The sequence below is a fragment of the Meles meles genome, chromosome 5, assembly GCF_922984935.1.
Source record: "Meles meles chromosome 5, mMelMel3.1 paternal haplotype, whole genome shotgun sequence".
Lineage (NCBI taxonomy): Eukaryota > Metazoa > Chordata > Mammalia > Carnivora > Mustelidae > Meles > Meles meles.
In genome coordinates this window covers 140,122,221-140,148,854 of record NC_060070.1, presented here as the reverse complement: position 1 = coordinate 140,148,854, position 26,634 = coordinate 140,122,221, and the positions used below count along the sequence as shown (strand labels likewise).

General features: G+C 45.2%; 1 protein-coding gene across 9 annotated transcripts in view; it reads right to left on the bottom strand.

Annotated features, from left to right (window-relative positions):
* Positions 1-20,136, bottom strand: part of SIRT5 (sirtuin 5) — a 45,385-nt gene extending 25,249 nt beyond the window's left edge. For 2 of the 9 annotated variants that reach the window (XM_046004842.1, XM_046004843.1), the window contains exons 1-3: positions 19,475-19,700; positions 13,200-13,332; positions 9,128-9,261 (exon numbers count right to left, since the gene is read on the bottom strand). In XM_046004842.1, the coding sequence (XP_045860798.1) occupies positions 9,128-9,261; positions 13,200-13,332; positions 19,475-19,534 (327 nt within the window). In that variant the 5' untranslated portion in view covers positions 19,535-19,700. The other 7 variants (XM_046004848.1, XM_046004851.1, XM_046004846.1 and 4 more) reach the window with 7 other exon arrangements.
* Between the last annotated feature and the right edge of the window lie 6,498 nt (positions 20,137-26,634).

Here is a 26,634-nt window from a genome sequence, read left to right as displayed (position 1 = left end):
GCAGTCCTGAGAGGAAAATATATAGCGGTACAAGCCTTTCTCAAGAAACAAGAAAGGTCTCAAGTACACAACCTAACCCTACACGTAAAGGAGCTGGAGAAAGAACAAGAAAGAAACCCTAAACCCAGCAGGAGAAGAGAAATCATAAAGATCAGAGCAGAAATCAATGAAATAGAAACCAAAAAAACAATAGAAAAAATCAATGAAACTAGGAGCTGGTTCTTTGAAAGAATCAATAAGATTGATAAACCCCTGGCCAGACTCATCAAAAAGAAAAGAGAAAGGACCCAAATCAATAAAATCATGAATGAAAGAGGAGAGATCACAACTAACACCAAAGAAATACAGACAATTATAAGAACATACTATGAGCAACTCTACGCCAACAAATTGGACAATCTGGAAGAAATGGATGCATTCCTAGAGACATATAAACTACCACAACTGAACCAGGAAGAAATAGAAAACCTGAACAGGCCCATAACCAGTAAGGAGATTGAAACAGTCATCAAAAATCTCCAAACAAACAAAAGCCCAGGGCCAGACGGCTTCCCAGGGGAATTCTACCAAACATTTAAAGAAGAACTAATTCCTATTCTCCTGAAACTGTTCCCAAAAAATAGAAATGGAAGGAAAACTTCCAAACTCATTTTATGAGGCCAGCATCACCTTGATCCCAAAACCAGACAAGGATCCCACCAAAAAAGAGAACTACAGACCAATATCCTTGATGAACACAGACGCAAAAATTCTCGCCAAAATACTAGCCAATAGGATTCAACAGTACATTAAAAGGATTATTCACCACGATCAAGTGGGATTTATTCCAGGGCTGCAGGGTTGGTTCAACATCCGCAAATCAATCAATGTGATAGAACACATTAATAAAAGAAAGAACAAGAACCATAGGATACTCTCAATAGATGCTGAAAAAGCATTTGACAAAGTACAGCATCCCTTCCTGATCAAAACTCTTCAAAGTGTAGGGATAGAGGGCACATACCTCAATATTATCAAAGCCATCTATGAAAAACCCACCGCAAATATCATTCTCAATGGAGAAAAACTGAAAGCTTTTCCGTTAAGGTCAGGAACACGGCAGGGATGTCCATTATCACCACTGCTATTCAACATAGTACTAGAAGTCCTAGCCTCAGCAATCAGACAACAAAAAGAAATTAAAGGCATCCAAATTGGTAAAGAAGAAGTCAAACTATCACTCTTCGCAGATGATATGATACTATATGTGGAAAACCCAAAAGACTCCACTCCAAAACTGCTAGAACTTGTACAGGAATTCAGTAAAGTGTCAGGATATAAAATCAATGCACAGAAATCAGTTGCATTTCTGTACACCAACAACAAGACTGAAGAAAGAGAAATTAAGGAGTCAATCCCATTTACAATTGTACCCAAAACTATAAGATACCTAGGAATAAACCTAACCAAAGAGACTAAGAATCTATACACAGAAAATTATAAAGTACTCATGAAAGAAATTGAGGAAGACACAAAAAAATGGAAAAATGTTCCATGCTCCTGGATTGGAAGAATAAATATTGTGAAAATGTCTATGCTACCTAAAGCAATCTACACATTTAATGCAATCCCTATCAAAATACCATCCATTTTTTTCAAAGAAATGGAACAAATAATCCTAAAATTTATATGGAACCAGAAAAGACCTCGAATAGCCAAAGGAATATTGAAGAACAAAGCCAAAGTTGGTGGCATCACAATTCCGGACTTCAAGCTCTATTACAAAGCTGTCATCATCAAGACAGCATGGTACTGGCACAAAAACAGACACATAGATCAGTGGAACAGAATAGAGAGCCCAGAAATCGACCCTCAACTCTATGGTCAACTAATCTTCGACAAAGCAGGAAAGAATGTCCAATGGAAAAAAGACAGCCTCTTCAATAAATGGTGCTGGGAAAATTGGACAGCCACATGCAGAAAAATGAAATTGGACCACCTCCTTACACCACACACGAAAACAGACTCCAAATGGATGAAGGACCTCAATGTGAGAAAGGAATCCATCAAAATCCTTGAGGAGAATGCAGGCAGCAACCTCTTCGACCTCAGCCGTAGCAACATCTTCCTAGGAACAACGGCAAAGGCAAGGGAAGCAAGGGCAAAAATGAACTATTGGGATTTCATCAAGATCAAAAGCTTTTGCACAGCAAAGGAAACAGTTAACAAAACCAAAAGACAACTGACAGAATGGGAGAAGATATTTGCAAACGACATATCAGATAAAGGGCTAGTATCCAAAATCTATAAGGAACTTAGCAAACTCAACACCCAAAGAACAAACAATCCAATCAAGAAATGGGCAGAGGACATGAACAGACATTTCTGCAAAGAAGACATCCAGATGGCCAACAGACACATGAAAAAGTGCTCCACGTCACTCGGCATCAGGGAAATACAAATCAAAACCACAATGAGATATCACCTCACACCAGTCAGAATGGCTAAAATTAACAAGTCAGGAAATGACAGATGCTGGCGAGGATGTGGAGAAAGGGGAACCCTCCTCCACTGTTGGTGGGAATGCAAGCTGGTGCAACCACTCTGGAAAACAGCATGGAGGTTCCTCAAAATGTTGAAAATAGAACTACCCTATGATCCAGCAATTGCACTACTGGGTATTTACCCTAAAGATACAAACATAGTGATCCAAAGGGGCACGTGTACCCGAATGTTTATAGCAGCAATGTCTACAATAGCCAGACTATGGAAAGAACCTAGATGTCCATCAACAGATGAATGGATAAAGAAGATGTGGTATATATACACAATGGAATACTATGCAGCCATCAAAAAAAATGAAATCTTGCCATTTGCGACGACGTGGATGGAGCTAGAGCGTATCATGCTTAGTGAAATAAGTCAATCGGAGAAAGACAACTATCATATGATCTCCCTGATATGAGGACATGGAGAAGCAACATGGGGGGGTAGGGGGATAGGAGAAGAATAAATGAAACAAGATGGGATTGGGAGGGAGACAAACCATAAATGACTCTTAATCTCACAAAACAAACTGGGGGTTGCTGGGGGGAGGTGGGACTGGGAGAGGGGGAGCGGGCTATGGACATTGGGGAGGCGAGGCGAACCATAAGAGACTATGGACTCTGAAAAACAACCTGAGGGTTTTGAAGGGTCAGGGGTGGGAGGTTGGGGCAACCTGAGGGTTTTGAAGGGTCAGGGGTGGGAGGTTGGGGGAACAGGTGGTGGGTAATGGGGAGGGCACGTTTTGCATGGAGCACTGGGTGTTGTGCAAAAAGAATGAATACTGTTATGCTGAAAAAATAAATAAAATGGAAAAAAAAAATAAAGGGTGATTCCTCTTCTAGGATGGACAAATCTCATCCACGGCAAAAGAGAGGAGCGTCGTTGTTGTCTGGGGCTGCCAGCCAATGGGAAAGGCCACAGGGGAACCTCTGGCAATGATTGAAATAATCTGTATCTTGGGGACCCAGGGGGGTTCAGTTGGTTAAGTGTCTGCCTGCGGCTCAGGTTATGATCCCGGGGTCCTGGGGTCAGTCCCCATGTTGGGCTCCCTGCTCAGTGGAGAGTCTGCTTCTGCCTCTCCCCCTACTTGGGCGCGCTCTCTCTTTCTCTCAAATAAAATCTTTTTGGAAAAAAGAAAGTCTATACCTCGATGGTGGCGGTGGTGGTCTTATGCATTTTGTTTGACTATAAAGGTCATCCTTCTATCCAGCAGTACAGTCAGCCTTCACTTGGGGCGTGAGTGGGGAGCAAACATGTATGCTGTGGATTATCCCCATCCACCCCGTATGACCTTCCTGCCCTCCGTGCAGAACGCGAGTGGCCTGAAGCAGTTTGCGGGTGCCACGGGAACGTGTCCACGTGTGTCCTTGGAACGGTGGTGTCAGACACAGTCTATGGACTTCTTTGCTTCCCCACAAACTCTGAGCTGCTTTGACACCACTGACTGCCTCTCTCTTCTGGAAGCACCCGCTGAGCCCCAACCCCCAGCTTCTCTAATTCGGGGACTGCTCTGTGCGGCCCCTCTCTCATGGGACCCTGATGGCCCTCTCTGCTCCTTCCTTCCTTCCTTCACCTTTAAGGCGGTGATGCCCACCCCAACCTCCATAGGCTGGAGGGCAGCAGAGGCGAGAAAACATCCCACACATGGCCAGCCTAACGCACTTAACAGGGCAGGAAAGGTTCACTAACCCTTCATTAACAAGAAGCTGCCTACTAAATTTGGAATTCATGTACTGAAGTAACTATTTACAGTGGCCTTTGTTCAACCAACAAAAGTCTAGCAAGCACTTCCATGGGCCAGAGTTCTGTCTGCTGGGGACAGAGCAACAGGTAAAATGGACAGAACCTTCCACGTTCCAATACTAGGGATTTCCTAGGCCAGGGTGCCTAAGGCCAAAAGTACACTCTGGGCCCAGGATGGTGGGTGTTGGCTCCATCTGTTAAAATGGATTGAATGGATCAAAGTGGTGAGTTTTATTGTACGTACAGTTAGCCCTTGAACGATGAGGGGCTTAAGGGCACCGACCTCTGTGCGGTCGAAAACCTTGTGTGTACTTTTGATCCCCCAACTTAACTACGAATAGCCTCCTGTCGACGGAAAGCCTTACCAAGAACAGAAACCGTCAAAGAGCACATATTTCATATGTCATATGTAAAAGATACTGTATTCTTACGATAGAGCACACTAGAAAAAATGTCATTAAAATCCTAAGAGAACATACATGGATGGTGCTGTCCAGTATGGATCGATCCCAAAAGCACAGTGTCCCGCTGTAAAGGGCTCCTGTACCTTTACAGCGGGAACCTGTCAGTGCCTACATCAGTATTCTTATACAGGATACAAAACACCGTAGACGTTATATGTATTACTAACAGCAGACATAAAAAAAAGAATATCTTTTATATAGGAATATATATATAGGAATTATAGATAATTCCTATTTATCTATGTGTGAAAATTCATATGCTGCTAATGAAGAGGTTGGCTTTCTGGTACCTGGGGCAGGGGGTAACCTCACTTCAAGGCAGCTCATCTGTACGCCCGTGAATGGTTATGGTATCTTTATGGCATATTTGGTATTACGGTCATATTTGTCGTGCAGTATTAGAAACACTGTTACATTTTTTAAAAAACCACCTACCTGTGATGATGGACTGGTACAGAGTTTCTCCACTTGGGAGAAAGAGAAGTTGACTGCACCGCAGCATAATTCTTTGAACACAAAGTCATAGAACAGTAAGAAAATGGACATGTTATTAATTTTATATTAAATATTACTCGCTTTACGCTTATGTGAGCGTAGGCTGGCTGCTTCCGTCCAAGTCTTGCTTGTGACATACAGGATGTGTTCTTAGGTGATGCCGGTGATGGGGATGACACGCCTTTCTTGCCGGACGGTTGTTAGAGTCTCACGCTTACACGCACGCATGACGGACCAGCGTATCAGGTATACAGCGCAATCCTTATTTATGACTCATGAAGGAGAAGTGGACCAGCACGGAGTCTTCAGCCCTGCTGCCTTCGCGCTGAGAGGGCTGAGGAGGACGAAGGGCTGGTCTTGCTGTCCCAGGGGCGGCAGATGCAGAGGAGGTGGGAGAGGAGGCAGGCACACTGAGCGTAACTTTACAGAAAAACACCGCAACTTCGGTCCGGCTTCTTCGCCTTCTCCTTTCTCTGAAAATGGTTCCATATGGTACCAAACCTTCTTCCACCATTGCCTTAATGTCAGTGCCTGAGCCCATGTCAGAAAAGAAGTCAGAAGTCGTCCGAGACTGTTGGAACCCTTCTGCCAGGCCAGCTACTGTCCCTTTGTCTTCTGCTCGGCTTCCAAGTCCTCCCCACTCTGTCCGGCATTGGCTCAGGAGCTCTCGTCTTCAGCAAGTCGTCTTCTGTTCATTCCTCTGCCGTGGTGTCTGCGAGCGCTTGAATTTCTCCAAGATCTAAATCTCTTTTCTTTTTTTAAAGATTTATTTATTCTAGAGAGACAGAGAGGGAGCCTGTACACACGCAGGGGAGGGGCAGAGGGACGGAGTCTCAAGCGGACTCCCCACTGAGCTTGGATCCCAATGCAGAGCTCGATCTCATCACCGTGAGATCACCACCTGAGCTGAAACCACGAGTCAGATGCTTCTGACTCACCCACCCAGGTGCTCCCAAGACCCCTATCTTAAAGTCCTTAGTCCCCCACCTTTTCTGCCACACCCACAGTCTTTTTCATGGCTTCCTTGATTGCCTGTGTTGTAAATCCTGAGAAGTCACGCACAACATCGGGAAGCAGCTTTCTCCTGCAGGAATTTGTCGTTCTGGGCTTTATGGTTTTGGGAGCTTTGTCTCTAACAACAATTGCATCTGTACTGGTGTAATCCTTGCAGACTTTCACGATATTCCCTCTGCCCGGGTTCCCTTCCACAGCACTGGCAATCCTTTCCCTAGAGCACTGTGTGTCGTCATAAGCCTTAGAGGTCCTTATGACCCCCTGACCTTCAGGCTGAATTAGAGACGTTGTGTTTGGGCAACAAGTGACCAGTTTGACACCTTCAGTGTTGAACTCCTGGGCTTCTGGGTGGCCAGGGATGTCGTCCAATTTCAAAGGAATGTTAAAAGGCAGTCCCCTGACTGGCAAGGTACTACATCGACGGAACCCTCCAGAAACAGGATTCTTGTGGTCCAGGCCTTCTTCTTGTACAACCGAAGGACTGGAGGCTGGTATTTCTCTTTTCCCTTCAAAATTCGGGGGTTATCGGCTTTATAGATAAGGGATGCCCTGAACAGAAACCAGAGTGCATTTCTATCAAACCGCAGAACTGGCCTTTCCCTTCCTGCCTTAAATCCCAGCCATCACTTCTGTTTCTTACTAATCAACATCCTTTGTAGCATTTTCTCCCCCAGAACAGGGCACTTGTGTCTGTATTAAAAACCTGTTCAGGCAGACACACTCTCTCCAAAGCGATCTTCTTAATGGTACCTGGGAACTTATCTGCTGCCTCTTGGTTGGGAGGAGCTACTTCTATGAGCTCGGCTTTTTTTTTTTTTTTTTTAAATCCAAACCTCTTTCTAAGATTATCCAGCCATCTTTTGCTGGCCCTGAACTCTCCAGCTTTAGATCCTTTACCTTCTTTCTGCTTTAAGTTTGCTCTTTCTCAAATCACCTTAGAGTCTGCTGGTGTACCTTTCTTACAGCAATCCCGAACCAGCCTCAAAGCTGCATTTTCAGGATGAGATAAAAATGCATTTCACAATACGGTGAGTGCTGTGAAGTGTGTAAGCCTGACGATTCACAGACCTGTACTCCTGAGGCAAATAATACATTATATGTTAATAAAAATAATAAAAAAATTTTTTTAAATGCATTTCACAAAAAGGGCAGGTCATTGCACCTGCTGGTGTAGCTATGGCAATGACTTCATGAATTTCCTTTTTTTTTTTTTTTTTTCCCCAGTGAACCTTACTGGATTCATTTATCTTGAAGTGGTGGGCAACGACAGCCGAAGACCCCAACCCACAGGTCACAATTCAACCTTTTCTTGTGATGTCATGACTCTCCTCTGCTTCTTGGGAGCGTTTCCCACATCACTGCTGGCACTTTGCATGGGCCCCCCACGGTATGATTTGGGGTTGACCGTATTGCACTATCCACAATGGAAAAATAAACGAGAACCCCAAGAAATCACTCTTTCCTGCAATACAAAATTTACTGGAGGGACAAACGGCTCTCATGGAGATGACTAGTGTTACACCGCATTTTAAGCGGAGGCCGGCAACATTTGAGCTCAGCGCGGCAGCAACTGGAGGCAGCTACGGAACCGTTACGGTAGTTCGGTAGTTCGGTTTATGTAATTATGATTTAATGCTGCCTCATGACATTTGTTTACATTTCTCTAGCCTTGGAATGGTACCACTGTGTGCGTAAGTTTTGAGAAATTTTAACTTTCTGCAATAAATTTATAAGGCAGTAAATGATAAAAACAGACTAGTATCTACATATATTTCACACATTTGTGACATACCTAATGTTTTCATAGATTTTTAGATATTTCGAGGTTACACAGCTCATTTGCGAGTTTTTTCAAATTGTTTCAAATCTCTTTAAAAGGTTTTAGAATATATGTAGAAAAAAACTCCATGTGTCAGTGGACCCAGACAATTCACACCTGTGCTGTTCAAGGGTCAACTGCATATTATACCTCAATACAAACTGAATTTTATTTATTTTACTTTTTTGCCTTAATACAAACTGAATTTTTTGAAAGTCCATACCCACAGAAGTTTCATTCTAATGGCTTTCATATAAAGTTCTAAACGTGAAGCCCTAAGCCTCAACAAGTGCAACTGTGGTTTTAAATATGAGAGGTTCAGGGGTACCTGGGGGGCTCCGTTGGTTAAATGCCTGCCCTCGGCTCAGGTCATGGTCTAGGGTCCCGGGATCGAGCCCCACCTAGGGCTCTGTGCTCAGCCAGGAGTCTGCTTCTCCTTTTGCCCCTCACCCTGCTTGTGCTCTCTCTCTCTTTCTCTCTTAAATAAATAAATAAAATCTTTTTTAAAAAACATGAAAAGTTCACAGGAACTTTAAAAAAAATGTGTAATCCTGGGTGCCTGGGTGGCTCAGTTGGTTAAGCAACTGCCTTCAGCTCAGGCCATGGTCCCGGAGTCCCAGGATTGAGTCCCGAGTTGGGCTCCCAATGGAGAGTCTGCTTCTCCCTCTAACCTTCTCCCCTCTCATGCTCTCTCTCACTCTATCTCTCTCAAATAAATAAATAAAATCTTTTAGAAAAGTGTAATCCTGACTTTCAATATCTGTAGAAACGTGATGAACTATGATAACCAAGATTTCTCCAACTCCACTTTAATTACTAGAAGAAATTTAAATTGTTATGTGAATAAATACAATCTATACAGATCTAGAAAGTAAGGAAAGTGGCTGTTTGCTTACATCTGAGACCTTAATCATACACAATTTGTGCTGGTGCCGAAGTAACCAAGATGGGAGAGTTGTGGTTAATTTCAGAACTTGGCCCCCCACGACATGCATCGGGCCCCAAGTCAGACTCTGCCGCGGATTCATTCAGAAGAACCCCGCGGTGTTCCGGAAACATGGCTCACCTGAGCTTGCCATCTTCTCCAGTAGCCCCCGGCTCCTCGGAAAGTCGGGACTCCACTCTCAGCACTAACGCCAGCCCCTGAAAGGATGACTATGTGCTTTGCTTTTGCAAAAAGCTTCCGAAAATCAGCCATATCTAAAGAGAGAATAAAATCTTCCTAAGTCCCGTGTTGAAAATCAGCCATATCTAAAGAGAGAATAAAATCTTCCTAAGTCCCGTGTCGAAAATCAGCCATATCTAAAATCTTCCTAAGTCCCGTGTACCATGTGGGCATTTATATCCTGTATCAGTTGTTCATATTTTGACATGACCTTCCACTAAATGACACCTTAGGGTCTTCAAACAAAAATCATTCCTGTACCAGGGGCACCTTGGTGGTTCAGTTAGTTGAGTGTCTGACTCTTGATTTTGGCACAGGTCATGATCTCAGGGTCAAGAGATCAAGACCTGCATCAGGCTCCACACTGAGCGTGGCATCTGCTTGAGATTCTCTCTCCCTCCCTCTTCTCGCTCACGTTCTCCCTCTCTCTACAATAAATACATCTCTAAAAATATAATAAAATAAAAGATACAAATCTTAAAAAAAATCATTCCTGTACCATGAAGATGTCATCCCTGGGCCTGATGGATGACTGTGTAGCATCTTAAAGAAGCAGGACACACGCCATTGGCTTTGGCGCTCAGCTCCACCTCCCGTCCACCCACCTGTGAGAAGTGATGGAAACGACTGGCTTTCCTGGCTGTTTGATGTGCTCAATAGAGTTTTCCTGAGAACAGGCTGCTACAAAGATTTTTAAGAGCTAATGGATGGGAAAGCATCCTCTTCCTAACAGTAAAAACAAGCTAGTGTGTGTATGTGTGTGTGGCGGGGAGTGGGGGGGGTTTAACCTCATGCCCATTGGACTCCAAAGCCTTCCCTTCCTTCCCAAATCCTGTTCTCTTTGGGGATCTTGCTAACTTCCGCTTCCTTTGGCATCATTGCAAGGTGAGAGTGAGACCCCCTCCCCCGTGAACAGATGCTCTGCTCCAAACCTGGACATGTAACCTTCTCCTTACAACTCAAGTAAGAGCTGGACCCTTCAACAAGACGTCACCAGAGACTTGGGGTAACAGAAGAGAGTTGAACACAGAGAAAACCGTGACGGCAGGTAACGATGGTCGCAGACCGTGGCTCGCTCCCTGGGACGGAGCGCCTAGTTCTGCATCTCCAGGCACTGTCCCACTCGATCTCTGACCATCAGGGGCAGCAACCACCATTTAGTGTGGGCTCCCTGTGCCCCAGGCTCTGCGCCAAGCACTGTACATGGAGTATAACCATATCTCTAGTAGAATCTGCCCCTACAACCAATGTCCTCATCCCCAGTTCAGAATGAGGAGCTAGACTTGGAAATGCCATTTTTCCTCCTGGGCGACAGAGATTTGAGTAGGCCAAGGCACGTGGCTGAGTGACACCCTTCTCTCCCAGGCACCGTGGCTCTGCAGGCCCTCATCCGGGGGCTACGTAAGTGCTATGGCCTCAGCAGGCCAGTCCTAAGCAGTACCGAGCTGAGTATAGCTGCCAGGAGAAGAGAAACTCCCTGTTCTGCCCTCCTCCGGGAGAAGCAAATGCCGGAGTGGCGTTGCCCATGTCGCTGACACATACCTTCTAACCTATGCTAACGCACTGCAGATTTTGGCAAAAATACGAGTGACTCTTCAACTGATGCAGCAGGTTTTCTGGTTTCCCCCCCTGGAGACAATGGCAACCAAGGAGAACCCCTAGAATGAATGAGCATCCCCTGAGAGGCGGAACCCAGGGCAGGCAGGATGGAAAACAGGAGAGAGAGCGGGATGGGGGTGGAGGGACGATGAACTCAGATATGAACGGGAACGTGACTTCACCTTGTATCCTGAGCTGGTAAGACAGATCCTGTTGGTCTCCCGGGAGACCTCCTCCCTTCCGAGGCTCCATCCTCATAAGCCCAGAGTCACTTCCATGACTGGCCCATGACTATGAATCTTAATAAAGGCCCTACCCCTTCTCCCCTTCCCCTCCTGTCTGGCTGCTGGTGAGAAGGCACGGGGAGTAAAAGCAGACTCTGAGAGACAAAGAAGCAGATGCTCTAACTCCCTCTCCCACCACATTCTTTTTTTTTTTTTTTTAAAGATTTTCTTTAATTTATTTGACAGAGAGAGATCACAAGCAAGCAGAAAGGCAGGCAGAGGGAGAGGGGGAAGCAGGCTCCCTACTAAGCAGAGAGCCAGATGCGGGGCTCGATTCCAGGACCCTGAGATCATGACCTGAGCTGAAGGCAGAGGCTTTAACCCACTGAGCCACCCAGGCGCCCCTCCTAACACATTCTTGAAGCTCCCTGGGATCACGATTCCTGCAGCATAAGTCCTAAAGGACTGAAGATGGGTGCAGGCACACTATACCCTTGTCCTTGGGCCATAACCGGCCCAACCATGTGCAGCCATGCCAAAGCTCCGCCCATGCTTACATCCCCTTTGGAGATAGACGAGTGTGACAGCGAGGCACACTAAAGCTGTCCCACCAGGAAGAATTCGAAAAAAGAAACCCAGTCTGGGCGGATTGGAGTGTGCAGTCTGATCGAATCTCCTAAAAGAACAAGATGCTTAATAAGAAAAGGTACAAGTACTTGACCAGGGACTATGTGTGTGACTCCTGGCTTCAAACCCTACAAATGTCTTCAAGGACTCTGAAGTTCACCTATAAAGCTTTCCCTAGCCCTAACCATCCTAACCATCTTTTTTTTTTTTTTTTTTTAAATCTGAAATGTAAACTCCATCATCCTACTAAGAGATAGGTTCTAGGTCAAAGTGACCTCTATTAAGATCTCACTCTAAGCAACTTCTAGAAATAAAAAGGTCAACTCAGGTTTGGTTCTTGGAAAATGGATTGTAAATATAATAATGTTAATGTGGTAGAAAATCTTTAAAAAGAAGGGGGTGGGGAGAAGAAGAAGAAAAGAAAAAAAGGCATTTCCCAACTACTAAGGGAAAACACCCATACGGATTGTAGTTTCAAACCCAGGCGGCCCTCTCTGGGTGGAAGTCAGGCACACACTTAGCCTCAAACAGCCTGCCCTGTTCTCCACACCAGGAACACCAAGGGATTCGGTTGTTTGTCATCCCTGAGCTTGGACAAAATGGAAGGAGCTGCTGCTACATCTTGAGCACAATTGCGGTATTAGAAAAAGTTATCCAGGGACGCCTGGGTGGCTCAGTGGGTTAAGGCCTCTGCCTTCCGCTCAGGTCATGATCCCAGGGTCCTGAGATCAAGCCCCACATCGGGCTCTCTGCTCAGCGGGGAGCCTGCTTCCTCCTCTCTCTCTGCCTGCCTCTCTGACTACTTGTGATCTTTCTCTGTCAAATAAATAAATAAAATCTTAAAAAAAAATTAAAAAGAAAAGAAAAAGAAAAAGTTATCCAGAAATTGAAAAAGAGGTGAGCTTGGCCTTTTGATGCCATCCTAAAGCACATCTCATAGGCCCACCCAAGATCCTTTATTATACAAATCTGTTAGGCTCTGTATTCATTGTAGGACAAACTCCCCTCTCCCCTCTTGGGGGGGGGGGGGGGGCTTTAAAAGACAAATCCAGGGCACCTGGGTGGCTCAGAGGGTTAAGAGTCTGCCTTCAGCTCAGGTCATGATCTCAGGGTCCTGGGATCGAGCTCTGAGTCCGGCTCCCTGCTCAGCGGGAAGCCTGCTTTTCCCTCTCTCTCTGTCGCTCCTCTGCCTGTGTTCTCTCGGTCTCTGTCTCTCAAAAGAATAAATAAAATCTTTAAGAAAATAATAATAACAAAAAGACAAATCCCACGTGAGAAGCTTGAATGCAAATATTCTGGGAGAAGCAATAAAATGTTTCCAAAGGACTTCAACTTGACCACAGAGAGATGATCTCAGACCTATCCTGCAAGGGGTTTGCCTGAGGGGAGAACACAAGTGTGGCTTTCTCTAAAATCTTGCCCAGGACCCACTCCACTATCCACATTCCCCCTCAAAGTGAAGGAACTCTCGGGTTCTTCACATTCTACCAGAGACAAGGGGTGGCAGGCTGAGAAAGACCTACTTGAACTTGGTCGAGCCATTGTTGGGCAAATCCGGGTTCCAGAGGAGGCTGGAAACTTCAGTCCACAGTACAGCCCAGAAAGTAATCGGCGGGGAAGGAGCTGAAGAGGTTGCATCAGGTTTTCTTTGTGGCACTAATTCCCGAGTTGGGGTTTAGAAAAAAAAAAAAAAAAACCACAGAAACAAACAGAATCAGCTTGTAGTTGTACATATATATATACATATTTCCATCCGTGTTCTCAAGCACTCCCAGGTGCCCTGGGGCAGTGGTTCTCAAACTCTGGTCCCCACACCACCAGCAGCCTTGGTAGGCAGCCCCTGAGATCTTGTTAGAAATGCAAGGTCAGGCGCTCTCCCTAAACCCACTGAATCAGAAACCTTGCAGGTGGGGCCCATGTCTGTCCCCAAGTGATTCTGATGAATGCTCAAGTTTGGGAAACACCACCTTACAGGCTGGGGAAGGAATGGGATGCAGAAAAATCATTTGAAAAACGAGTTCTGCTACTTCTTAAAATGTATGAAAAAGGTAAGAAAAAGGTAAGTCTTCTCAATTTTTGGCCAAAATAGTTTCTATGAGAATGTAAATTCTGAGAACAGAGCCAGGCAGAGAAGACCTGTCTGTCCTATGACAACAAATAAGATCTAGAAGACATCAAGTTAAAGGAACCTGTGACTTCAAGCACATTTACTAAATTTTGATCCATCCCTGAGGAATTTTATGAAAGAAAAAGTCAGTATTTGGATCAATGACACCAACAGGGTAATTGGCAGGGCTCACGTCTATCTGGTGGGTAAATTGTTGGAAGAACTCAGAATTAAAGGTCTGTAGATCTAGAAAACAGAAAAATAACACATTTACCAAAAATTTACATAATTGTGTCTGTCAAAATCCACAGAACACCACACTAAAAAAGGGTTAATTTTCCTGCATGTGAAGTATAAGATTGTTTAAAAATAAAATGGGCAAAAAAAAAATTTTTTTTTTTTTAAAATGGGCATAGGGTTTCAGTTCTGTGAGATGAGAGTTCCGGAGATTGGTTATGCAACAATGTGAATGTACTTAACACTACAGAACTGTCCTCCTAAAAATCGTAAATTTTTAGGTTATGTATATTTTACTACAATTAAAAAAAAATGAACAAAGTGATTCAGTGTGATTTGCTGGCTAATTCAGTATTTATAAGCAAACAGCTCACTGACTTCAGAAGTCAATATTCTCTATCCACAGGGTAGAGGATATTGAGAGAAGTTAAAGTAAATGTCTGGAAGACGAGGCTGAAAAACCTGTTACGAAAAAAAATTAAAAAATGAAAAATAAAACAAATAAAAAATTTTTAAAAAGCCTGTTAGTGACAAGTCAGGTTCACTCCACAAATCATTCCAATGTGCAGCTGTCACGTGTTTAAAATAAAAAAATAAAAATAATAAAGATCTTCTCTCTAACCTTTAATTTTTTCACTTTTTTCTTTAAAATGGAAGCTCTACGCCCAGCATCGGGCTTGAAAATACAACCCCAAGATCAAGAATTGCATGCTCTACTGAGTGACCCAGCCAGGCATCCAAAGACATTCTCTAGAATCTTGACAGTCATTTCCAGAATAAACATTGAGGGGGGGAAAGCCAGATGCAAACAGTGTTCTGTAAGAGAAAAGGAAGGAGGCAGAAGTATATACCATAGTACTTATCTGCATTTGCATTAAAAAGGGAGGAATTCCCAATTAATTAGTAAAAAGAGTTGAAGGTGGAGTGGGAAATAGGATGTTTAGAGACTTGAGAAGCAGCAGAGATTTTCAATACACAGTGTTTGTACGTTGTTTAGTGTCCACATTCTCCAGCGAAAGACCACAAACACACGTGACCGAGCAAGTTGCAAGGACAGAGAACCACACTAGGAAGACATGCAGGGTGTCAGAAGTGACAGAAAGGATTTACTACAGGATCGGGGCTTGGGTTAGCGAGGTGAGGGAGATTTCTTGGAGGGCAGGCTTTGTTATGGACTGCAAGCCGTCAGGAGACAGGATACCTTGGTTATCCTAGTGAGTCTTACCTAAAAAGTACAATGAGTGAAACAGGGTTTGAGTTGGGTTCGAGAGCAGCAGTCACTCCTAGCCAGGATAGGAGGATGTTTTGTCATTTTTTGTGGTTTAGAAAATGTTCTTGTTTTTGTCTGCGTTCAGCCCTAATTACGGAGTTGTCTCGTTTTTACGCCGATTCACTGTGGTCATGGGGGAGCCTTGTCTGATGTCGGTGTCCTGTGAACACTATGTTCAACAGAACACCAGGATCCACAGCATAGCGCCAGGACAGAAAATACGGAAGCAAACCACAAGTTCATCGACTTATAAAGGGGTTAAAGAAAAAAAAAAAAAACCACACACACACAAAAAACTGGTTCATCCATACAACAAAATACTATTCCACAATGAAAAGAGCAAACTGCGAATACACACAAAAACATGGGTGAATTTTTAAAGTATTACGCAATAGTAACTTGAAAGAAGAAAAACCTAGCAGACCCTACCTTAACTGAGCGATCAAAATGAACATCACCAGTAATAAGACACACTGACTTCATCTACTTCCTTAGAGGATACAGTGAGAAGGGCAAAACCTTCTCACTTCTGTATTCTCCCCCCAAATGCATTAGTTCTACTAAGACTACGTCAGAGAAACTCCAGTTGAGGAAGCATTCTCCAGCAAAATTGGCCAGTACTCTTCAAAAAAAGTTACCAAGTTTATGAAAAATAAAGACTGGGCACTTGTCCCAGGTTGCAGACCAAGGAGGCATGACAAGGAAATGCAAGGTGGGATCTGGATTGGATGCAAGACATGAAAAGGGACACTAGTGGGAGAAGTGGCAAAATTTGAATGAAACTTGCAAAATTAGCGAATAGTACCTAGCAGCGAATAGTCAATGTCAGTGTCAATGTCAATGTCCTGGTTTAGATCCCTGTATTCCAGTTTGCTAAAATGTTAATCTTAGGGGACCTGAATGAATAGCATATGGGAACTCTGTGTACTCTTTTTGCAAGATTTCTGTAAACCAAAAATTATTTCAATGCAGTAAGAAAGAAAAGCATTATGCTAAGCAAAAGAAGCCAGAACCAAAACCCCACACATATTTAAGACCATTTATATGATATTATGAAAGAGCAAAACTACAGGTACAGGAATCACATCCAGAAATCATATCCATGGTTTCCTGGGACTAGGAGAGGGGCGAGGCAGGGAGGGCCAGGGAACTTTTTCAGGTAGTGGAAAATTCTTGTGTTGTTATTTTGTGGTGGTTTTCAAAAACTCATGGAACTGTATAAAAAGAAGGGTGAAATTTCATAACACCTAAGTTGTATTTCAGTAAACCTCACTTAAAAACAAGAAGCAAGCATGTTGACAAATTTTCATTAGTATTTGTCTCTGCTGTAATCAAAAAGACTAGATAAGAAGTTTGGAATTGGGAAAAAGAAAGTAGGTTAGAAAAAAATGTTATAGTGCTGGTTTCCAGAACAACCTTGTGCGACAAGACCCTCTGGCTGCCAGGAGACTCTCTGCAGAGAAGAAATGCAGGTCAGGGCCAAAGGGAAGACCAAAAAAGGACCCGAGGTGACTGGCTGCTGAGGGAGCAAGTGGGCTGACCCCAGGGGCAGCCTGCAGACCACAAAGGGGTTGCTGGACCATCACAAAGATCACCTCAGTGCCCTTTTGAAAGGATGCATGGGGAAAATGGCTTGGCATGATTTTCAACCAGCATGGGCATCACAGGCTTTTGACAAACTTCAATTTATCTGGAAAAACTAATTATTTGAAACACCTCGGTAAGGAACAAGAGAGGTATTATGACAGTTCATTTTTTTTAATTATGGGAAATTTTTAATATATACAAAAACAGACCGGCATAGTGAACTCTTAGGCTCCCATCACCCGGTTTCAGTAATTATCAAGAAAAGATGCATTCAGGGCCTCAGATCCATCTGAGGCTTTAAGATACTGTCATAGGGGATCATTGTTAAACTTGCAAATCTTGATAAAAACCGGGAAAATTAAAGTTCTCAATATTAACTCGACCAAAACCTTCTTACATACTGCTTGAAATTACTTATGCAATCATTTTTAGCTTAATATATGTCTTTAGCCATTTCTCTAAAAGATGAAGATGTCTGATTCCATTGCTGCTTTCTAGTACTTAAATTTGGAGACATCAGTTTGTTCCAGAAAATTCTTTTCTTCTTCTATAGGTTTTCAAACGTTTGCAAACATTCCTACTTCCTGTCAAAGGCTTCTAGATAACTCCTGAATAAACTGCAGTATTTTTTTCAGACAGGAAGGCAGGATTTTAAAAGTCATTAAGAACATTAAAGAATTTAAGGAATTAAAATCCCATCAACAGAGGCATCAACAAAAAGCAGCTCGAGATACTGCTCGTCTAAATTTTTCTGCAAGAGGGTCTCAAAGATGGGTCTTCTACTGAATTGCTATGGAATGAAGACAAATCTTCACTCAGTTCTGAGCATGAGTACTGAATTTGTTGCTAATTATAAACAGTTGTCAAAAATTTGAGAATACTGGAGTGCCGAGCCAGCTCAGTCAGTAGACTAGGCAACTCTAGATCTTGGGGTTGAGAGTTTGAGCCCCAAGTTGGGTACAGAAATTACTTAACAAAATCGTTAGAAAATTAAAAAAAAAAAAACCTTGAGAATATTAGGGAATTTTTAATTGTATGATTGACCAGATTAGGATATATTATCTGGATAAAATGTTACTAATTTTTCACCCAAGTTTTTCTATTCAAGTGTTTTCATTATTGAGTAATAAAATTACTTTCACCCTAACACTGAACTCAAAATAATAAAGCAGGAAAAAGTTTTACTTGCTCATGTTTCAACATTTCCAAAAATTACTAGTTTCTAGATTCTCTGCCTAGGAAATGCAATCGCCAAGTACTTCTTAGGAAAACAGCTTTAGTTCTCATCTTATGTGAATTATGTCTAATGACACACATGTATTATACAGATGCACGTATCCATACACTCATGGACTATATAACAATTAAAATGCTTTCTAAACATTCATTATTTGTATTTCAAATCTTTTATCACACTAACTTATTATTTGTAGAATCTAAGTTTTTTGTGTCTATCAGAATCAGAAAATTTCTGGTCTCACAAAACCATTCTATTTCCTGTTTTATTAGTGAACATTTCACATGATTTTTTTTTTAAGGATGTGGGAAATGTTTGCTAAATTTCCCATTAATTTAAGATGTTCTGCAAGTCCTTCACTGAATGTGCAAAGTAGAGATTAAATACTTTTAAAAATGTTTGGGGCACCTGGGTGGCTCAGTTGGTTAAGGGTCTGCCTTTGGCTCAGGTCATGATCTCAGGGTCCTGGGATGGAGCCCCATGTAGGGCTCCCTGCTCAGCGGGGAGTCTGGTTCTCCCTCTCCCTCTGTGCTACTAAACAAAGAAAATATTTTAAAAATAATAAAAAAATAAAATAAATACAAAACGTTTACATGTTTTTGAACAGTGCCACCTAAAATGCACTTTCAAGATCAGAAATGCTCAGAACATAAGACTATTTTCAAGATGCTCCCACAAAGTATCTTCTGTGCCAACATTTATTTGCTTTTCTAAGGGGGTCAGGGTGACCAGTGGTTCTACCTTCCACAAGCTTACAACCCTGTTCAAGTGGAAAAGCAAATTCCTCTGGCAGTACTTTCACCACTCTCGGTGAACGACAGTCCCCTGTTAAACAGACTTTTGAAATCACCTACTGAATTAGAAAAAAAAAGAAAAATGTCTGTATGTTCCCTGTAGCACGCTACCAATTCTGAAAAACACAGTAAATGAAATGAAAGGTTCTATCAGGAATTTGAGATTAAAAAAAAAAAAACTTCAGGAAAAGACAGTGATTTAAAACAGTAAGTGCAAAAACTTACACAAATAAATACTTTTTGAACTCCCTCTGAGCTAAGTAAGTGCTCTGTACCCGTCCCTGGCTATGAACACTCGCACACTCCTCTCTGCCCTCTACCAACTGCTCAGGTCAAGGCTACCAGAGACCAAGATCCACCCTGCCAAACCCAACGGTCGTCTGGATCCTCCTCCTCGGCCATGTCCAGCCTCTGGCCCCTTTGATCATCTCTCCAACAAACATTTGCTTCTTCTGGTTTCCCAAAACCACGCTTTCCAGTTTTCCTCCTCCTTCCCTGGTCTCCCATCCTCCCAGGCTCCAGACTGCATGCCCCCTCCAATGTCCCACAAACGGCTCCCACCTCACTCGGCCACGCCTGGGCTCCGGAACTCTCCCCACACCTTCTCCCCGCAAAGCCTTAGGCATCTTCTCCTTGAACTTGACCTCTCCCTCTCACAGCTCACACACTCTGGCCAAACTCGTCGGCAAGTCCTGAAGGCTCCCGCTTTCAACTCGGTCCCTGTTCCGACCCTCCTCCCAAGCCCGCAGCCACCAGCCCGGCCACCATCATCTGCCCCCGGGCTGCTGCCAGTACCCACACTGGCTCCACTCAGACGGGACGCTCGGCTCGGAGCCCTCCCGCGGCTCCCCCTTCACAGCGGCCTACCAGGCCCACCTGCTCCGGCCGCGTGACTTTGAACCTCGCTTCCTGCCCCCTCCCTCGTCTCTCGGGCTGCAGCTGCCCGCAGGCTATGCTCGGAGAACACCCGGGCTCGGGGCTCCGCACGTGCCGCTGCCCAGCCCGGGGAGACTCGACGGGGGCGAGGGCCGGGTAATTCCCGCAGAAGTGAGGTCCGCTCCCCTCCCCCTCGCTCTCCCACCCGTCAGGGACCCCGGAAGGGGGGAGCGCGCATGCGCCGACTGGCCCCGCCTCCTTCCCGCCCCGCCCCCTCCCGCGGAGGTCCGGGGGAAGGCCGCCGAGCCCCCGGTCCTCGCGGAGACGCACCTGCGGGAGGCGGGGACGCCGGCTGCACTGGCGCGGGGGCGGGCCGTGAGGGCGGAGCGGGCATGGGGCGGGCCGGCACACTTGCCTGGCTGCAGCAGCCCCTGCCGGAGACCCCGCCCCGCGGCGCTCGCGAGCCCCTTTTCTGTGCCCCAGCGACGGTCTCTTTGCGGGACAGCGGAGCCAGGCAGGGGGCAGTGTCTTGCTGCGTCTTTGTGAGCATCCTCTATATGTCGTGAACGATTACCTGCCCCGCAGCTGGATTGCACACCCTCTGGACACAGCATTTCACATGTTGGGGGCAGCTCTCCCTAAAACGCTGTTTCTGGGGATGGTTCGTTGGGTTCCCAGGCACCACCACTGCGATGGTTACCCGCGTGTCCGAAGGGAACAGTGTGAGGGTCTCTAGGATTCGGTGACCCAGGTGGCTCCACGTGTCTGAATCCCCTTAAAATCGCTCATCTAAATTTTGATTCAGGCTTACCACCTGCCCTTCTTTTCCTGCAGTGGAATTGCTCATGGGTGTGCCCATGGATCTGAACCGGAGGAACTCTGAGAACTTGGGAGCAAAAAATGTTTCCTTGACATTTGTTTTCCCCGTCTCAAACCTTCCTAGTCTGACTTTGGGAACCCCTCTTGTTCCTGGAGGCTGTACCAGTCCCTCAGGGGGTCAGGGAGTCCAAGGATGTTGGGGGAGGCCCTCACATGTGGCTGTCTTTCCGTTCACGTGTATATAGCACGGACATTGTGGCAGACACTTGTAAGAACTTAACGTGCATCAGCCTATTTAAATCTTCCCCACCATTTGATAAAAGAGATACAGTAATCCCCACTTTACAGGTAGGAAAACAGAAGCCCAGGGAGGTCAAGTAACTGTCCAGGGCAGAAAAGCTGTTGACAGAGCTCGGATTTGAACCTAAGCGCTTGGGCTCCAGATGCAAAGATCCAGGCTCCCACATCTCCTTCCTGTCATTAAGGTGTTGGTCCATTGCTTTTTGTGTGTGTGAGATTAGTTATTAGGTGTTCATCTTTCCCTTCATTCAGACACTGGGAGTGCGGGGAGTTGGGGAGGCCCAGTGCCCCTCACTACAACCTTCCCAGGTCTGAAGGCCCACATGTAGCCCTTTGCCATCACCCACAAGTTCAGCCACGTCTGACACATGGCATTCCATGTGTCCCAGAGCCTACACTACCTACATACAACTCGCCACCACACCACCCCACCCCTCCACCCCTCCCTTCTTCCAGGCTTGGAAGAGCTGACTTCCTCTTGAAGCATCAGGCACCCTCCTCTCCATCTTTTAAGCAAATCCAGCTTAATTTCTTGCTGACCTTGTTCTTCCGAAACAAAGATGGTCCCCTCTTCCTGGAATGTTCTTTCCCCATTCCCTGGAGAGCAACTCCTCTCGTCCTTCCGGTCCTGGTTCCTTTGTCCCTTCCTCAAGGAAGCCTTCTCTGACCCCAGCTCTCTCTAACCCCCCATCATGTGAGACCCCTTGTTCTTGGTACAGCACCACGGCCGCTATCCCAGGGAAGAATCCAAATGTATTTCCACTTATTTGATTACATTTTTGCTCTCCCGCCATGTTGTAAGCTTCCCTGAAGGTGGCCTTTTCATCTGTTTGCTCACCAGGGAATTTCCAGTCCCTCACAGTGCCTGACAGTGGGTGCCCAGTTTATTAGTTCATTCAATATATATTTCACGAATACATGAGCAATCTCTTGAGAAAGCAGCCTAGAATTCAGAGGATAATGGCTCGGCTATCTTTACCAAAATGAAGAAGCAAATTACTTTTTCTTTCATGTTGCTTCTGAGTCCCTGGCAACACAGAGCAAACTAAAAATAAACAAGCAAGAACAGTTTATCCATAACTCACCCTAGGGTGAGAAACTCTCCCCACACCCTGACTTTTCTGTCCTCTCAGAGTCACTTGCTTCGCTGGTTATCACACTGCCCCTCGAGGCTGGACTGTCCTCTGTAAGCCTCTTCTACAAACGCAGACAGGGATGTAAACATCCAACCTGGTGTCCTTTATCAACTGACTGACTCTGACATACTTGGGAGAAGGCTAAAGCTTTCCAAGGGCTTTACCCAATACTAGGGGAGAACAGCAAGAAAATAGACATCGGGGCACCTGGGTGGCTCAGTGGGTTGAGCCGCTGCCTTCGGCTCAGGTCATGATCTCAGGGTCCTGGGATCGAGCCCCACATTGGGTTCTCTACTCAGCAGGGAGCCTGCATCCCCCTCTCTCTGCCTGCCTCTCTACTTGTGATCTCTCTCTCTCTCTCTCTGTCAAATAAATAAATAAAACCTTAAAAAAAAAAAGAAAATAGACATCAAGGCTACAAAACTAGAAGAGATACATACACATACACACAGTTGAGAAATCCCAGCCCCCCTAGATTTTCCATCTCCCAGCTCCCACCTGTTTCCACAATAACCCACCAAGGTGACATTCAACCCCACGTCCCCACGCCACCAGCGCCATGCATCCTGGGCCCTTCATGGAGAAAGACAAGAGACCAAGGCCCTCTCTGCCCAGGTTCTTCCGGATTCACTGTGAGGCCAGAGGACTGGTTAGCCCCAAGAATGACCCTCCCCTAACAGGGACCCAGCACACAGAGCATCTAAGGGCTATGGGTCTCACCGCTGTCAGCTGGTCAGCCCGTCTGCACAGAATATGCCGCATATGATACCGCAACAATGCACGCAACTCAAGCTTAAGAAATAAAATTAACACAAATAACAGCTGTGAGCTGTGGAAGACAGGAAATGGGGGGGAGGTGGAGGGGTTTGCATGCTCTGTGGTGAGGGAAGCTGGGTTACAGGGAAAGGCTGCATCAGACAGCGATCTGGAGGAGTGAGGACACAATCTTTTGGCAGTTGGATGGTAGGGTGTAAGGGAGTCAGTGCCCTTATTCTTCATGTTTGTGATTACTAATAAAGGGAAGCCTCACTAAAGTAGAGTCCAGAGGATAGAAGGGAGAGACTTACGACTCAAGGTCAACTACAGGGTCAATTTTAGGCCCCCACAGAACGATGGCAAATAGGAAAGAATCATCATTTACCAGTCCAACAGGGAAAAGATGTACATTGCATCTCCCACAAGAAATCCACCGCCTCTGCAACCCAGCCACTGAGAAACCTTCATCATCCCGAACTCTCTTGCCTTTGTCCTATGGACTTTCATTCAGAATTATCTTTCCCAGCTTCCTCTTTCTTTTCCATGACACAACATTTTTTTCCCTCTCTTTTGTTGGACTTGCCTGTGGTTGGGCGGCAGCTGGCGTGTCCTGAATTGCAATTCTCTGTTTCTATTCCTGAATAAACCCATTTTTGCTGGTAAAATGACTGTTTTGTTTTTAAGGTTAACACGTCCAAGAGCCCTGTTCTTTCTTTTCATGTTCAAAGCCTGCATTTTTAAAAATTATTTTTATTAACATATAGTGTATTATTTGCCCCAGGGGTACAGATCTGTGAATCATCAGGCTTACACACTTCACAGCACTCACCATAGCACATACCCTCCCCAGGGTCCATCACCCAGCCACCCTCTCCCTACCCCCCCCCCCACCCCCCAGCAACCTTCAGTTTGCTTTGTGAGATTAAGAGTCTCTAATGGTTTGTCTCCCTCCTGATCCCATCTTGTTTCATTTTTTCCTTCCCTACCCCCCACAACTCCCCGCTCTGCCTCTCAAATTCCTCATATCAGAGAGATCATATGATAGTTGTCTTTCTCTGGTTAATTTATTTCGCTAAGAGTAATACTCTTTAGTTCCATCCACATCATCACAAATCCAAGCCTGCATTTTTTGTTTGTGTTTTATTTTGTGGAGGCAATACCTTTTAACTTTTTAAATCCATTGGAAGAATGGCAGTGTGTCTCAATGGCCCCTCTGAGATGAGGTATCCCAGCTTTCCACACTTACTAGTATTTACTTTTGATCAGAGAACTGTTCCCACTTGTTGAGAAGGGGGAGGAGTGGGGAAGGTGGGGAAGGTCCAGGTTCAAGGGCTTCTCTCCCCTTCACCCTACTCCTTGGTCTCCAGATACTTCAAGGATAAGGATCTAAGTCCCAGCAGTGTCCAGATGCCCATTCATCCTTTGGTGGGAGACCTGTAGAGTTTGGGGGGGTTCTTTTAGCCATAGGTCCTCTGATGTAATCAAGGCCCCTCAGTTTCTGCTTGAACCTCTGCTGGCTGAGGCCATCTCTCCCTTGGCAGCAAGTCCACCAAACAGGACCTTTTCGAAGAAAACCACCAGCCAATCCCCCTTCTATGGGGCCATATCCAGCCCAAGAAAAACGTGTAAGTCCTTTCCCTACCAAACCCTAGAAATGAAGGCATTCTTACACAACCCTCTTTGTTGTGTCATCTCAAGCCTGTCTAGCCTCATCTTCGCACCTTCGGGCTTTCTCAGGTATGGACCGAATATCAGTCCCGGAGTCTGTCCAGCAACAGGGCACACAGGTCAATCTCTCGGTGTGTATCAAAGCCCCCTCCTCAGTTGGATGGAGGTGAGGACCGAATCCATTGTGCTCCCCCATGATGGTACAGGAAAGACACCTTTATTTTAACAACTATACCCAAAAGATGTCTTTCCTTCAGTTCGCCTGCGAGCAGGTAAGTGGCTGATGATGGGTAACGGTAACAATAGCTGACATTCCCTGAGCTTTCCTAAGTGCCAGCTTCTGTTCGGGACACTTTGCATGGATCTTTGAATCTTCACGAAGATAGTCTGAGTGGCTGCTTTGATAATCTACCTTTTATAGAGAAGGAAACCAAAGCGGGAAAAGTCAGCTGATCTGCCCATGGTTATGAGCTAGTAAGGGCAGAGTCAAGATTTCAGCCCGGACATCCTAGCACCTTACCCAGGCTGTTGACCCCGGTGCCCCTCCACACATGCGTAATCTAACACCTCTCTTTAAAAGATGAGGGTGTTAGGGGCACCTGGGTGGTTCAGTGGGTTAAAGCCTCTGCCTTTGGCTGGGGTCATGATCCCAGGGTCCTGGGCTCAAGCCCCACATTGGGTTCTCTGCTCAGCAGGGAGCCTGCTTCCCCCTCTCTGTCTGCCTGCCTCTCTGCCTACTTGTGATCTCTGTCAAATAAATAAATAAAATCTTTAAAAAAATAAAAGATGGGGGTGTTTGTTAGCTACTTTGTCCTTGACCTTCTGAATCTCAGCCAAAATCTTGACACCACCAGAAACCTTGCAATTGTACCTAGATCCATGGTGTGTGTGTGTGTGTGTGTGTGTGTGTGTGCGCGCGCGCGCGCGCGCGTGCGCATGTTTTCTTCTCCTTCCTGCACTGTCTCTGTTTTCCCTGACTTGCTTTTCTGTTTTGGTCTGTCTTTCCTGTTGAAGACTTTCCGCAAATGTCTGGCGATTCTTGACTACGTGTTCATAAGGAAGACTCCAAAAATGTGATAGGATACTTGGGTGTGGGAGGAGGTGTTCACTGTTGGGGCTCATTGTAAGGCCACTGGATGAGGATAGAGTTAGTTCACTTGGGGGCGGAGGGGACAAAAATGTCCATCTCTGAGGCCTTCCTGGTCTTTTAAAGAAGAATCATATAGCATCCTGCCAGTGGAGGATATTTCCCTTCCTGCCGGAATTTGTGTGCTGGGTTGTGTAAGAATGCTTGGGGGGCAGTGGGAGGGGGAGGATTTAATATTCAGAATGTTAAAATTTCTTAATCTTTTCTCTGAATCCTCTCTTGTTTTCTCTCTCTTTTTTTTCAGCACCTCCATCCTACCCCTCCCCATTCTGCTTATAATCCTTGAGTTCTCCCCCAAATCTGGTGCAATTTTTCCAAAGAATAAACCTCTTGCCGTGTGTAGGGAATGGGGGGTGGCGGGGAGGATGGGAAAGAGACCTAAGTGGGGGAAAGGGGAAAGATGTTTAGGGTAGTTCCTTTTACAGACTTTCAATCAGTCTCCCTGGTTTCAGTCCCAAGACTTACCCCCACCTTTCCCACTACCTGGTACCTCAAATTCCTGAGCCCTCCAGGGCCTGTGGCATGAATCGGTAAATCAGCTTCCTTCTGGCTGCAGGCCCTGGGCAGATGTCTGCAAGTAGCTTTCTCGGCTCTGGTCATCCATGGCGCCATCATCTTCCCATTGTCCCCCAAATTTGTTACTGTTTCTTATCTCCTGTTTTTCCCTGAATCTCTTTGATCTAATGAGTTTACATGCCCTTTCTTGTTTTGTCTTTCCTTTACTGCCATCTTGGAGCGGTCTCAGGGGGGAAATGAAGAGTAAAGAGCTCTTCATTCTCCCTGCACTTAACTGAAAGTTTCTCTTACCATTCTGTTCACAATTGTCCTTGATGTCCTCCCTGTGGATTTTAGAAAAACCTGCCCATGTCTAAAAGCCCAGTTCCCTGGGGCAAATAATACATTATATGTTAATAAAAGTAATTTTTAAAAAGCCCAGTTCTATTGGTACTTTTTAAAAAAGATGTTATTTATTTACTTGATAGAGAGGGAGAGCACAAGCAGGGAGAGGGGCAGAGGGAGAGAG